The sequence below is a fragment of the Engystomops pustulosus genome, chromosome 8 (assembly GCF_040894005.1).
Source record: "Engystomops pustulosus chromosome 8, aEngPut4.maternal, whole genome shotgun sequence".
Lineage (NCBI taxonomy): Eukaryota > Metazoa > Chordata > Amphibia > Anura > Leptodactylidae > Engystomops > Engystomops pustulosus.
In genome coordinates, this window is record NC_092418.1 from 14,639,939 (window position 1) to 14,653,860 (window position 13,922).

Below are 13,922 nucleotides of genomic sequence, written 5' to 3' on the forward strand. Positions count from 1 at the left end.
CAGCACAGAGCACAGCAGTGTTAGGACATACAAAGTGATACAATCCTGGAATATAAATCCATATACCACAGCCCTGCTGCTACTACTAATATTCATAATGGTCTAATTACATTACACATCTCTCCAGGGACAATACCTAGCACTGGCTTCAGAGAGCACAGCACTCAGTGATACAATCCCAGAATATAAATCCATATATCACAGTCCTGCTGCTACTAACATACACAGCGGTCTGATTACACATCTCTCCAGGGACAATACCTAGCACTGGCTGCAGACAGCACAGAGCACAGCAGTGTTAGGACATACAAAGTGATACAATCCTGGAATATAAATCCATATACCACAGCCCTGCTGCTACTACTAATATTCATAATGGTCTAATTACATTACACATCTCTCCAGGGACAATACCTAGCACTGGCTTCAGAGAGCACAGCACTCAGTGATACAATCCCAGGATATAAATCCATATATCACAGTCCTGCTGCTACTAACAGACACAGCGGTCTGTTAGTAGCAGCAGGACTGATTACACATCTCTCCAGGGACAATACTGGATGCAGTTTGTGGTAACACCTGCTGACAGGTTCTTTTAAGTTACTTGTAGTACAATTTTCCCTAAGTGAGTAACACCCCCCCCCCCCCTCGCCCCTTCCGTAGATATTGCATGTACCTTCAAAGCACAAGTGAATGACAGACGTGACCAGCGGGTGGCGCCCTGCGCTGTGTTTTGGGAGATCTCTAGGAGCTTCAGGAAATCCATTACTGTAGACAAATCCTCCAAAATATTCTGCTCTCTGTGACACCTAGAAGCCGAGCTGTCAGTCACTACAGCTCCGCCCACTCTGCTCTTCATCCACTTACAGCTCATAGACGTTCAAAAAAAAAAAGACCCCAAAAACAGGAACTTTGTAATCAAAAACTTTATTAAGCAAAATATATTCTGACTATTTATAGAGTGCGGTATGTACAGAGCTCAGTACAGAGGGGGGTAGCGCCCCCTAGTGTCTGTTATATTGTGGGTGGAGATTTAGCTGCTTAGGTTGACTTCTCGGTTGACCTGCACCAAAATTAGACTGCAAAACTGTACACTGGGGGTGCGCCCTTACACTGCTGTGCTCTGTGCCCTGTGTTACATCTCTGCATAGCCTGTTCCCCTGATCTTAATGACCACTGTTGCATTGGGCCATGCACGTGGAGCTACTCGGTGCAGAGAGCTAAGAGCACAGCAGTGTGAGGTGCCCCCCCAGCCCATTGAGATGTTCCCTGAGGGTTCTCTATTGGTGGTGTCAGGGGGGTCCTCTCATTCGGTCGGGGCCACCCCTCTAGTGTAGGGTTGGGTTAGTTGAGGACGTCCCACCCTTTCAGGATACCCTCATAGTATAAATCTAGGGATTTATGGGATAGGGTCTCCACATGCATCCTATAGCTCCACCGTAGAGCTGGTGCCAAGCCCGGATCTACCCAGAGAAGATCTAGACCCCCAGCATTGCCTGATCTAGAACGTCCATGGTTCTCCTAACGTCCCTAGGACATGGTCCTATCTGCTGAATTCGCTCATGAGGTCACGTCCTGCTCCCTGTAACTCGTGGTGAGCGTCTGATGTCCAGTTTTCCAGGAGATCACTGAAGTCCGGGGTGGTCGTGTTGAGGATACACGATGGGATGGGAGATGGCTCCTTCCAGAAGGACAGGGGCAGCGTCCGCCTGTGCATGGGCACAATATGGGCATATTTGCGGTCCAGTCTGTGTAGCCTGGCGTCCTTGCCCATGGCCATCTTCTGCCTGGTATACTTCCGAAGACCAAAGTCGAAGAGTTCAGTGAGGGGGCCGAGCTTCTTGGGGTCTTCCTTGGTGCAAATAGATTTTAGCATCTTCTGGTCAATCTCTACAGGAGGGGTCAAGGGGTGGAAGAGGTCTTCTATATCATGATCTTTGCTTTGGGCCATCTTTACCAGGTCCTGATAATACAACTCCTGCCCTCCGTACATTCGAGGGGTGAAGTAGTCCTCATAGATATTACAGGAGTCTGGGTCTTCTTCTTTGGTCTTCTGGCCAAAATACCGTTGGATGTCGTTGCTTATAAGCTCGGTAAATCTGAGGAGCTGCTCCGTCATCCCCGAGGTGCTGTCTTCTGAGGAGGCCTCCTGTCTGCCCACATCGCTGGTGGACCTGACGTCTAGGTCTTCTCCACAGGACAGGTCTTCTATGTCATCCTCTTCTATGAGTTCATCCTCTTCTTCCGAAGTATCTTGAAAGTCAACATCGTGGGTCAGTCCCGGGAAGAGGAACGGGTGCTGGAACGGGGGAAGGAACTTAAATTCCGAGAGGTTTCTTATCACGCCAGTTGCCATTGTTCTAAAAAGAAAAAGAAACATTTGGTTAAGTGAAGATTCTCTCCTTATTGTTGAGGTTCTGACCCCTTGGCTTCCACTTTTGTTCAGTGGAGACCATGACATCTGCTCTGTAGTGGCTTAGAAACAGAACCAGAACATACGACCAAGTGGCCAGAGATGGTTCCATCATTGGCATTGGCCTCCGTGGAGAACCTTTCATGGTCATCTTGGAAAGACTCCCTAGACATCTAGTTCTCCCAATCTGATCAGTAGGGGTCTGACAACTGGAGCCCAGACTGAGCAGTGGTTCTGGAAGACTCTGACACCAGAACCTTTAAAGAGGATGGAGCCAGAAGCAGGAGCCTGTTCCTTACATTGTGGTCCTGCAGAACTGTAGTTCCTTGATGCTGCTGCATTCAGATCCATCTCCTGTGTAGGTTCTGGTTCTGGATCGGTGCGGAGTCTGTTAATCACCCCCTTCCACCAATTGGGTCTATTGTGAAGAGAAAGTGATCCCTTTAAATATTTTAACAATCATCTAATACAGTTCAGGGGAAACCGTGGAAGGAAACCTCTTAAAGGGGAGGATTTTCTTTATAAAAACAAAAAATACTGATGATTATTTCGGAATCATCCATAACAGCGGATAGAAACCCGACGCCAGCAGACGGCCGCGCCATTCTCCTGTATTATAATGTAAAAAATTGTTCTAGTAATGTTGGAACAAAAATATTCATTTTTTTAGGGAGCTTCTGAAGACTCATAAGGAAAACAGTTAAAAAAAAAACATTTTACTGTCATATGTGTATTTTAATTTTTTTCATTGGGAAAAAACTTGTAGCGTTTTTGTGAAAAAATAAAACTAAGAGAAAAACAAAATATATTATAAGTATAAGTTACTGTATTTTTTTTTTTCCTCCTCCCTTCCCTTCCTTGGTTGAACTTGATGGACTTGTGTCTTTTTGCAACCACATAAACTATGAAACTTTTGATACATTTTGAAACCACTTCCGGCTTTGGGTCAAAAACTGCATGAGAAAAAAACACAACAAAAAACTGCAGTTTATTTTTTCCCCTCTGGGGGAGTTCCCTAAATCTGGTATCCAGAAATTCTTGTTCCCTACCAATTGTCTTAGATGACAGAACTGCAAGATAATATATGGATTGTTCCAAGATCAGAAGACGGAGATAAGAACCTGATAAACTCTAGTTAGAATTTTTGACATATGAATGTGATCTGATTTCTGCTTTTCACTTTAAATGAATGGAAAGACATTACAGGCAGTCCCCGGGTTACGTACAAGATAGGGTGCGGAGGTTTGTTCTTAAGTTGAATTTGTATGTAAGTCGAAACTGTATATTTTATCATTGTAGATCCAGACAAAAATATTTTTTGCCCCACTGACAATTGGAGTTTAATTGCTGAAATTGGACCCAAGGATTATCAATAAAGCTCCATTACAGTGGGCAGAGGGGTCCGTCTTTAACTAGGGGTCCTATGTAAGTCGGGTGTCCTTAAGTAGGGGACCGCCTGTAATTTGTAACATGAAAATAAGAGTTCTGTGTAACATGTCACCTGTCATCATAATAGTTTTTTTATTTTTAGGGAAAAACATATATAAAATGGAAGAATTTTTTATTTATTTATTTTTTTTTAAATCTGTATAGAAAATTCCCGGTGCTCTTTTTTTTTTTTTTTTTTTTTTTTGAAATTATCTTCCAATTCTTCCTATTTTATCCATATTTTATATTGATGATGATGAGCCTCATTATTACAATAAGACGCTGCATAGAAATTATACTAAATATTACACATTTCCAGACGAAATGTATTCTATATTTATATAATATATATACAGGCGGTCCCCTACTTAAGAAAACCTGACTTACAGACAACCCCTAGTTACAAACGGCCCTCTGGATATTAGTAATTTATTGTACTTTAGTCCGAGGCTACGATGATCAGCTGTAACAGTTATCACAGGCGTCTGTAATGAGGCTTTATTATTAATCCTGGACAATCCAAAAGTTTTAAAATCCAATTGTTTTAAAATTTTGTCTGGGGTTAAAATGATAAAATATTCAGTTCCGACTTACATACAAATTAAACTTAAGAACAAACCTACAGAACCTATCCTGCACGTAACCCGGGGACTGCCTGTATATATATATATAATATGTGTGTGTTAAAAATTCTAAGACCATCCCCCCTAACAATTTGCTTTATGTCATTATATTTTTTAAAATCGTAAGATTAATTTCTTAAATGATTTATTAATTTCTAAATTTTAAATATAATATAACAAAAATGTTCGTCCTAACAAAAAAAAAAAAAAAAAAATTTAAATTAAATTTTGTTTCTATTTTTCTATGTGCAAGAATCTCCTTGATATAGATTGATATAAAAGTGGGAGAGTGACCAATGGCTTAAAAAAAGAAAAAAAAAAAAAAAAGATAATTTCAAAATTATTTTTATGATGTTTTTAGATGTAAAATTAAAAATTTTCATTTAAAAAAAAAAAAATTTTGGGTAAAAGTTTTCGTAGTGATGCTGTGAGGACTCACCTTGCAGTTTGCTGGGCTCCCTGCTCTCTCGCACCTGAGGCTTTAGATAAAGTATTTATAGGGGCGGCCGGGGGCTGACAGGTTGACAAATATTTGATAGGACTATTGTAATCGTAGACTCGGCAAACACAGCAGGGATTTGTTTTAGCGCCCGGCAACCGGGGAGCAAGGGGAAGGGAGCAAATTAGAGCGGATTGCGAGCTGCGGCTTAATGGTCACTTTGCCAGGGGATTCTCAAGTGCTGTCCCTGCGCGTTCAGCTATTATCCTCTGACCACAGCTGCTGCCGCGCCCGCGACACTTGTCCCCCGCGCCCTTATCACCCGCCCCGCGCTGACAGATTGCTGGAAAATTACATTTCATGCTATTTTGACTTCTGGAGTAGGATCTTTTAAAGGACACGATGCTCGACAAACAGTTAATATTTATATAGACGCCTGGAACCGCCGAGATTACGTAAAAACGATACAAAGTAACGGAAAAAAGAAAACCGTTGGGTCTGGGGAACGTTTGAAACATTTTAGGCAACAAAGTTATTATAAAGATACGAAGATTCCGAAACATTTTAGCACATTCATTATCAATTTTCAAAAATTAAAAAAAATGGGTTTTTCCATTGGGTCAAAGGAAATTTATCCGATAACGACAGAATGTGACCCGTGACCTGTGACCCCTGGTACCTGCAGGAAGCGGGAGGTGTGTCCAGCGGATGGTGATACAATATTATATTGACTCTTCTGACTTGTTCTCATGATAAATCACTTGGGTTGAGGCGATCATTGGGTTGGGTCAGGGGTACAGAACCGTTCTTCTTAATACCAACCCACTGGGTCTTGGGTCCAGGACCCAAAACAGGTCAATGTCTGGACCACCTGGAGCAGAGAAGAGACAGAGGAGAGAGGGGAGTTCATATTTTTAATCTGGTCATGATCAGCCCTCGTCAGGCCCGGGGGTCTGTATTATCATCCAATGTCTGGTCTGGGGTCAGTATTATCAGCCAATGTCTGGTCCGGGGTCAGTATTATCAGCCAATGTCTGGTCCGGGGTCTGTATTATCATCCAATGTCTGGTCCGGGGTCTGTATTATCATCCAATGTCTGGTCCGGGGTCAGTATTATCAGCCAATGTCTGGTCCGGGGTCTGTATTATCATCCAATGTCTGGTCCGGGGTCTGTATTATCAGCCAATGTCTGGCCCGGGGGTCTGTATTATCAGCCAATGTCTGGTCGGGGGTCTGTATTATCAGCCAATGTCTGGTCCGGGGTCTGTATTATCAGCCAATGTCTGGTCCGGGGTCTGTATTATCATCCAATGTCTGGTCCGGGGTCTGTATTATCAGCCAATGTCTGGCCCGGGGGTCTGTATTATCAGCCAATGTCTGGTCTGGGGTCTGTATTATCATCCAATGTCTGGCCCGGGGGTCAGTATTATCATCCAATGTCTGGTCGGGGGTCTGTATTATCAGCCAATGTCTGGTCCGGGGTCTGTATTATCAGCCAATGTCTGGTCCGGGGTCTGTATTATCATCCAATGTCTGGTCCGGGGTCTGTATTATCAGCCAATGTCTGGCCCGGGGGTCTGTATTATCAGCCAATGTCTGGTCTGGGGTCTGTATTATCATCCAATGTCTGGCCCGGGGGTCAGTATTATCATCCAATGTCTGGTCCGGGGTCAGTATTATCAGCCAATGTCTGGTCCGGGGTCAGTATTATCAGCCAATGTCTGGTCCGGGGTCTGTATTATCATCCAATGTCTGGTCCGGGGTCAGTATTATCAGCCAATGTCTGGTCCGGGGTCAGTATTATCAGCCAATGACTGGTCCGGGGACTGTATTATCAGCCAATGTCTGGTCCAGGGTCTGTATTATCATCTAATGTCTGGTCCGGGGTCTGTATTATCTGCCAATGTCTGGTCTGGGGTCTGTATTATCATCCAATGTCTGGTCCGGGGTCAGTATTATCAGCCAATGTCTGGTCCGGGGTCTGTATTATCAGCCAATGTCTGGTCCGGGGTCTGTATTATCAGCCAATGTCTGGTCCGGGGTCTGTATTATCAGCCAATGTCTGGTCCGGGGTCTGTATTATCAGCCAATGTCTGGTCCGGGGTCTGTATTATCAGCCAATGTCTGGTCCAAGGTCTGTATTATCATCCAATGTCTGGTCCGGGGTCTGTATTATCAGCCAATGTCTGGTCCGGGGTCTGTATTATCATCCAATGTCTGGTCTGGGGTCTGTATTATCATCCAATGTCTGGTCCGGGGTCAGTATTATCAGCCAATGTCTGGTCCGGGGTCAGTATTATCAGCCAATGACTGGTCCGGGGTCAGTATTATCAGCCAATGTCTGGTCCGGGGTCTGTATTATCATCCAATGTCTGGTCCGGGGTCAGTATTATCAGCCAATGTCTGGTCCGGGGTCAGTATTATCAGCCAATGACTGGTCCGGGGACTGTATTATCAGCCAATGTCTGGTCCAGGGTCTGTATTATCATCTAATGTCTGGTCCGGGGTCTGTATTATCTGCCAATGTCTGGTCTGGGGTCTGTATTATCATCCAATGTCTGGTCCGGGGTCAGTATTATCAGCCAATGTCTGGTCCGGGGTCTGTATTATCAGCCAATGTCTGGTCCGGGGTCTGTATTATCAGCCAATGTCTGGTCCGGGGTCTGTATTATCAGCCAATGTCTGGTCCGGGGTCTGTATTATCAGCCAATGTCTGGTCCGGGGTCTGTATTATCAGCCAATGTCTGGTCCAAGGTCTGTATTATCATCCAATGTCTGGTCCGGGGTCTGTATTATCAGCCAATGTCTGGTCCGGGGTCTGTATTATCATCCAATGTCTGGTCTGGGGTCTGTATTATCATCCAATGTCTGGTCCGGGGTCAGTATTATCAGCCAATGTCTGGTCCGGGGTCAGTATTATCAGCCAATGTCTGGTCCGGGGTCTGTATTATCATCCAATGTCTGGTCCGGGGTCAGTATTATCAGCCAATGTCTGGTCCGGGGTCAGTATTATCAGCCAATGACTGGTCCGGGGACTGTATTATCAGCCAATGTCTGGTCCAGGGTCAGTATTATCATCTAATGTCTGGTCCGGGGTCTGTATTATCAGCCAATGTCTGGTCCAGGGGTCTGTATTATCATCCAATGTCTGGTCCAGGGTCTGTATTATCAGCCAATGTCTGGTCAGGGGTCTGTATTATTAGCCAATGTCTGGTCCGGGGTCTGTATTATCAGCCAATGTCTAGTCGGGGGTCTGTATTATCAGCCAATTTCTCATTTTTGGTCATTGTTTGGTTTGGGTTCTGCATTATCAGCCATTGTCTGTTCTGGGGTTTGCAATGCTGGCAGTTGTCTGGTCTAGGGTCTGCCTTACTGACTGTGGTCTGGTCTGGGGTCTGCATCACAGGGCTGTAGAGTTGGGAAGCCAAACTTCTGACTCCATCTCCAACACCTCAATTTCTCTAACTCCACAAAATTGATCACCGACTCCACAGTCCTGTTTTCCTGGTCCCTCTAGCAGTGCTGAGGTACATAAAGTGCAGCCACATTCATCTAAATTAAAAGCCTAGAAGAGGATGCACAACACCGGTTCTAGGTCCTCTCCTGCCGCTGCTCTCTGTGTCCTGACATTATATATGCACCAGCATCCGGACCCAGAACAGAGCTGTCCAGGAAAACTAGAAGACCCCGGAGTACTGGTCAGCTGTACTGTACTGCTCCCGGGTCCTCTGCTGCTACTAGAACAACTCTGCTCCAGGTCCTGATGTCGACCCATACAACCAGTATGGGACGCAGAGCAGAACAAGGAGAAGAGAAGGTGCAGGGAGCAGAAGAGGAGACAGAAATTGAGAGGATATATTTATTTATTTTTTGGTCTACTATGGGGGTCTCCAGTTTTAGTAGTTGTCAGTCTTGGATTATTTTTATCCACCCCCGAGGGGGGGGGGTGTCTCTCCATTGTTATTATTGTATATTCTGTGGTCTCCAGTACTATAATAATATACTCTGGGGTCTCCAGTACTATAATAATATGCTCTGTGGTCTCCAGTACTATAATAATATGCTCTGTGGTCTCCAGTACTATAATAATATGCTCTGGGGTCTCCAGTACTATAATAATATGCTCCGGGGTCTCCAGTGCTATAATAATATGCTCTGTGGTCTCCAGTACTATAATAATATGCTCTGTGGTCTCCAGTACTATAAAAATATGCTCTGGGGTCTCCAGTACTATAATAATATGCTCTGTGGTCTCCAGTACTATAATAATATGCTCTGGGGTCTCCAGTACTATAATAACATGCTCTGGGGTCTCCAGTACTATAATAATATACTCTAAGGTCTCCAGTACTATAATAATATGCTCTGGGGTCTCCAGTACTATAATAATATGCTCTGTGGTCTCCAGTACTATAATAATATGCTCTGGGGTCTCCAGTACTGTAATAATATGCTCTGGGGTCTCCAGTACTATAATAATATACTCTGTGGTCTCCAGTACTGTAATAATATGCTCTGGGGTCTCCAGTACTATAATAATATGCTCTGTGGTCTCCAGTACTATAATAATATGCTCTGTGGTCTCCAGTGCTATAATAATATACTCTGGGGTCAACAGTACTATAATAATATGCTCTGTGGTCTCCAGTACTATAATAATATGCTCTGTGGTCTCCAGTGCTATAATAATAATATACTCTGGGGTCAACAGTACTATAATAATATGCTCTGGGGTCTCCAGTACTATAATAATATGCTCTGTGGTCTCCAGTACTATAATAATATGCTCTGGGGTCTCCAGTACTGTAATAATATGCTCTGTGGTCTCCAGTACTATAATAATATGCTCTGTGGTCTCCAGTACTATAATAATATGCTCCGTGGTCTCCAGTACTATAATAATATGCTCTGTGGTCTCCAGTACTATAATAATATACTCTGTGGTCTCCAGTGCTATAATAATATGCTCTGTGGTCTCCAGTACTATAATAACATGTTCTGTGGTCTCCAGTGCTATAATAACATGCTCTGGGGTCTCCAGTACTATAATAATATGCTCTGGGGTCTCCAGTACTATAATAATATGCTCTGGGGTCTCCAGTACTATAATACTATGCTCTGGGGTCTCCAGTACTATAATAATATGCTCTGGGGTCTCCAGTACTATAATAATATGCTCTGGGGTCTCCAGTACTATAATAATATGCTCTGGGGTCTCCAGTACTATAATAATATGCTCTGTGGTCTCCAGTACTATAATAATATGCTTCGTGGTCTCCAGTACTATAATAATATGCTCCGTGGTCTCCAGTACTATAATAATATGCTCTGTGGTCTCCAGTACTATAATAATATGCTCTGTGGTCTCCAGTACTATAATAATATGCTCTGTGGTCTCCAGTACTATAATAATATGCTCTGGGGTCTCCAGTAATATAATAATATGCTCTGGGGTCTCCAGTACTATAATAATATACTCTGTGGTCTCCAGTACTATAATAATATGCTCTGGGGTCTCCAGTAATATAATAATATGCTCTGTGGTCTCCAGTACTATAATTATATGCTCTGGGGTCTCCAGTACTATAATAATATGCTCTGTGGTCTCCAGTACTATAATAATATGCTCTGTGGTCTCCAGTACTATAATTATATGCTCTGGGGTCTCCAGTACTATAATAATATGCTCTGTGGTCTCCAGTACTATAATAATATACTCTGTGGTCTCCAGTACTATAATAATATGCTCTGTGGTCTCCAGTACTATAATAATATGCTCTGTGGTCTCCAGTACTATAATAATATGCTCTGTGGTCTCCAGTACTATAATAATATGCTCTGTGGTCTCCAGTACTATAATAATATGCTCTGGGGTCTCCAGTAATATAATAATATGCTCTGTGGTCTCCAGTACTATAATAATATGCTATGGGGTCTCCAGTACTATAATAATATGCTCTGTGGTCTCCAGTACTATAATAATATGCTCTGGGGTCTCCAGTACTATAATAATATGCTCTGTGGTCTCCAGTACTATAATAATATGCTCTGGGGTCTCCAGTACTATAATAATATACTCTGTGGTCTCCAGTACTATAATAATATACTCTGTGGTCTCCAGTACTATAATAATATACTCTGTGGTCTCCAGTACTATAATAATATGCTCTGGGGTCTCCAGTACTATAATAATATGCTCTGTGGTCTCCAGTACTATAATAATATGCTCTGTGGTCTCCAGTACTATAATAATATGCTATGGGGTCTCCAGTACTATAATAATATGCTCTGGGGTCTCCAGTACTATAATAATATGCTCTGTGGTCTCCAGTACTATAATAATATGCTCTGTGGTCTCCAGTACTATAATAATATGCTCTGTGGTCTCCAGTACTATAATAATATGCTCTGGGGTCTCCAGTAATATAATAATATGCTCTGTGGTCTCCAGCACTATAATAATATGCTCCGGGGTCTCCAGTACTATAATAATATGCTCTGTGGTCTCCAGTACTATAATAATATGCTCTGAGGTCTCCAGTAATATAATAATATGCTCTGTGGTCTCCAGTACTATAATAATATGCTCTGTGGTCTCCAGTACTATAATAATATGCTCTGTGGTCTCCAGTACTATAATAATATGCTCTGGGGTCTCCAGTACTATAATAATATGCTCTGTGGTCTCCAGTACTATAATAATATGCTCTGTGGTCTCCAGTACTATAATAATATGCTCTGTGGTCTCCAGTACTATAATAATATGCTCTGGGGTCTCCAGTACTATAATAATATGCTCTGGGGTCTCCAGTACTATAATAATATGCTCTGGGGTCTCCAGTACTATAATAATATGCTCCGGGGTCTCCAGTACTATAATAATATGCTCTGTGGTCTCCAGTACTATAATAATATGCTCTGGGGTCTCCAGTACTATAATAATATGCTCCGGGGTCTCCAGTACTATAATAATATGCTCCGGGGTCTCCAGTACTATAATAATATACTCTGTGGTCTCCAGTACTATAATAATATGCTCTGGGGTCTCCAGTACTATAATAATATACTCTGTGGTCTCCAGTACTATAATAATATGCTCTGTGGTCTCCAGTACTATAATAATATGCTCTGGGGTCTCCAGTACTATAATAATATGCTCTGTGGTCTCCAGTACTATAATAATATGCTCTGTGGTCTCCAGTACTATAATAATATGCTATGGGGTCTCCAGTACTATAATAATATGCTCTGTGGTCTCCAGTACTATAATAATATGCTCTGTGGTCTCCAGTACTATAATAATATGCTATGGGGTCTCCAGTACTATAATAATATGCTCTGTGGTCTCCAGTACTATAATAATATACTCTGGGGTCTCCAGTACTATAATAATATGCTCTGTGGTCTCCAGTACTATAATAATATGCTCTGGGGTCTCCAGTACTATAATAATATGCTCTGTGGTCTCCAGTACTATAATAATATGCTCTGTGGTCTCCAGTACTATAATAATATGCTCTGGGGTCTCCAGTACTATAATAATATGCTCTGGGGTCTCCAGTAATATAATAATATGCTCCGGGGTCTCCAGTACTATAATAATATGCTCCGGGGTCTCCAGTACTATAATAATATGCTCCGGGGTCTCCAGTACTATAATAATATACTCTGTGGTCTCCAGTACTATAATAATATACTCTGTGGTCTCCAGTACTATAATAATATGCTCTGGGGTCTCCAGTACTATAATAATATGCTCTGTGGTCTCCAGTACTATAATAATATGCTCTGTGGTCTCCAGTACTATAATAATATGCTATGGGGTCTCCAGTACTATAATAATATGCTCTGTGGTCTCCAGTACTATAATAATATGCTCTGTGGTCTCCAGTACTATAATAATATGCTCTGTGGTCTCCAGTACTATAATAATATGCTCTGGGGTCTCCAGTAATATAATAATATGCTCTGTGGTCTCCAGTACTATAATAATATGCTCCGGGGTCTCCAGTACTATAATAATATGCTCTGTGGTCTCCAGTACTATAATAATATGCTCTGTGGTCTCCAGTACTATAATAATATGCTCTGGGGTCTCCAGTAATATAATAATATGCTCTGTGGTCTCCAGTACTATAATAATATGCTCCGGGGTCTCCAGTACTATAATAATATGCTCTGTGGTCTCCAGTACTATAATAATATGCTCTGTGGTCTCCAGTACTATAATAATATGCTCTGTGGTCTCCAGTACTATAATAATATGCTCTGGGGTCTCCAGTACTATAATAATATGCTCTGGGGTCTCCAGTAATATAATAATATGCTCTGGGGTCTCCAGTACTATAATAATATGCTCCGGGGTCTCCAGTACTATAATAATATGCTCTGGGGTCTCCAGTACTATAATAATATGCTCTGTGGTCTCCAGTACTATAATAATATGCTCTGTGGTCTCCAGTACTATAATAATATGCTCTGGGGTCTCCAGTACTATAATAATATGCTCTGGGGTCTCCAGTACTATAATAATATGCTCTGGGGTCTCCAGTACTATAATAATATGCTCCGGGGTCTCCAGTACTATAATAATATGCTCTGTGGTCTCCAGTACTATAATAATATGCTCTGGGGTCTCCAGTACTATAATAATATGCTCCGGGGTCTCCAGTACTATAATAATATGCTCCGGGGTCTCCAGTACTATAATAATATACTCTGTGGTCTCCAGTACTATAATAATATGCTCTGGGGTCTCCAGTACTATAATAATATACTCTGTGGTCTCCAGTACTATAATAATATGCTATGTGGTCTCCAGTACTATAATAATATGCTCTGGGGTCTCCAGTACTATAATAATATGCTCTGTGGTCTCCAGTACTATAATAATATGCTCTGTGGTCTCCAGTACTATAATAATATGCTCTGTGGTCTCCAGTACTATAATAATATGCTCTGTGGTCTCCAGTACTATAATAATATGCTCTGGGGTCTCCAGTAATATAATAATATGCTC

At 42.2% G+C, this 13,922-nt stretch overlaps 1 protein-coding gene across 1 annotated transcript; it reads right to left on the reverse strand.

Annotated features, from left to right (window-relative positions):
- Positions 1-952: 952 nt before the first annotated feature.
- Positions 953-2,356, reverse strand: PERCC1 (proline and glutamate rich with coiled coil 1). Its single transcript, XM_072122554.1, has one exon. It carries the CDS (start codon positions 2,354-2,356, stop codon positions 1,544-1,546), a length of 813 nt encoding a protein of 270 aa, XP_071978655.1. The 3' UTR covers positions 953-1,543.
- Positions 2,357-13,922: the final 11,566 nt, after the last annotated feature.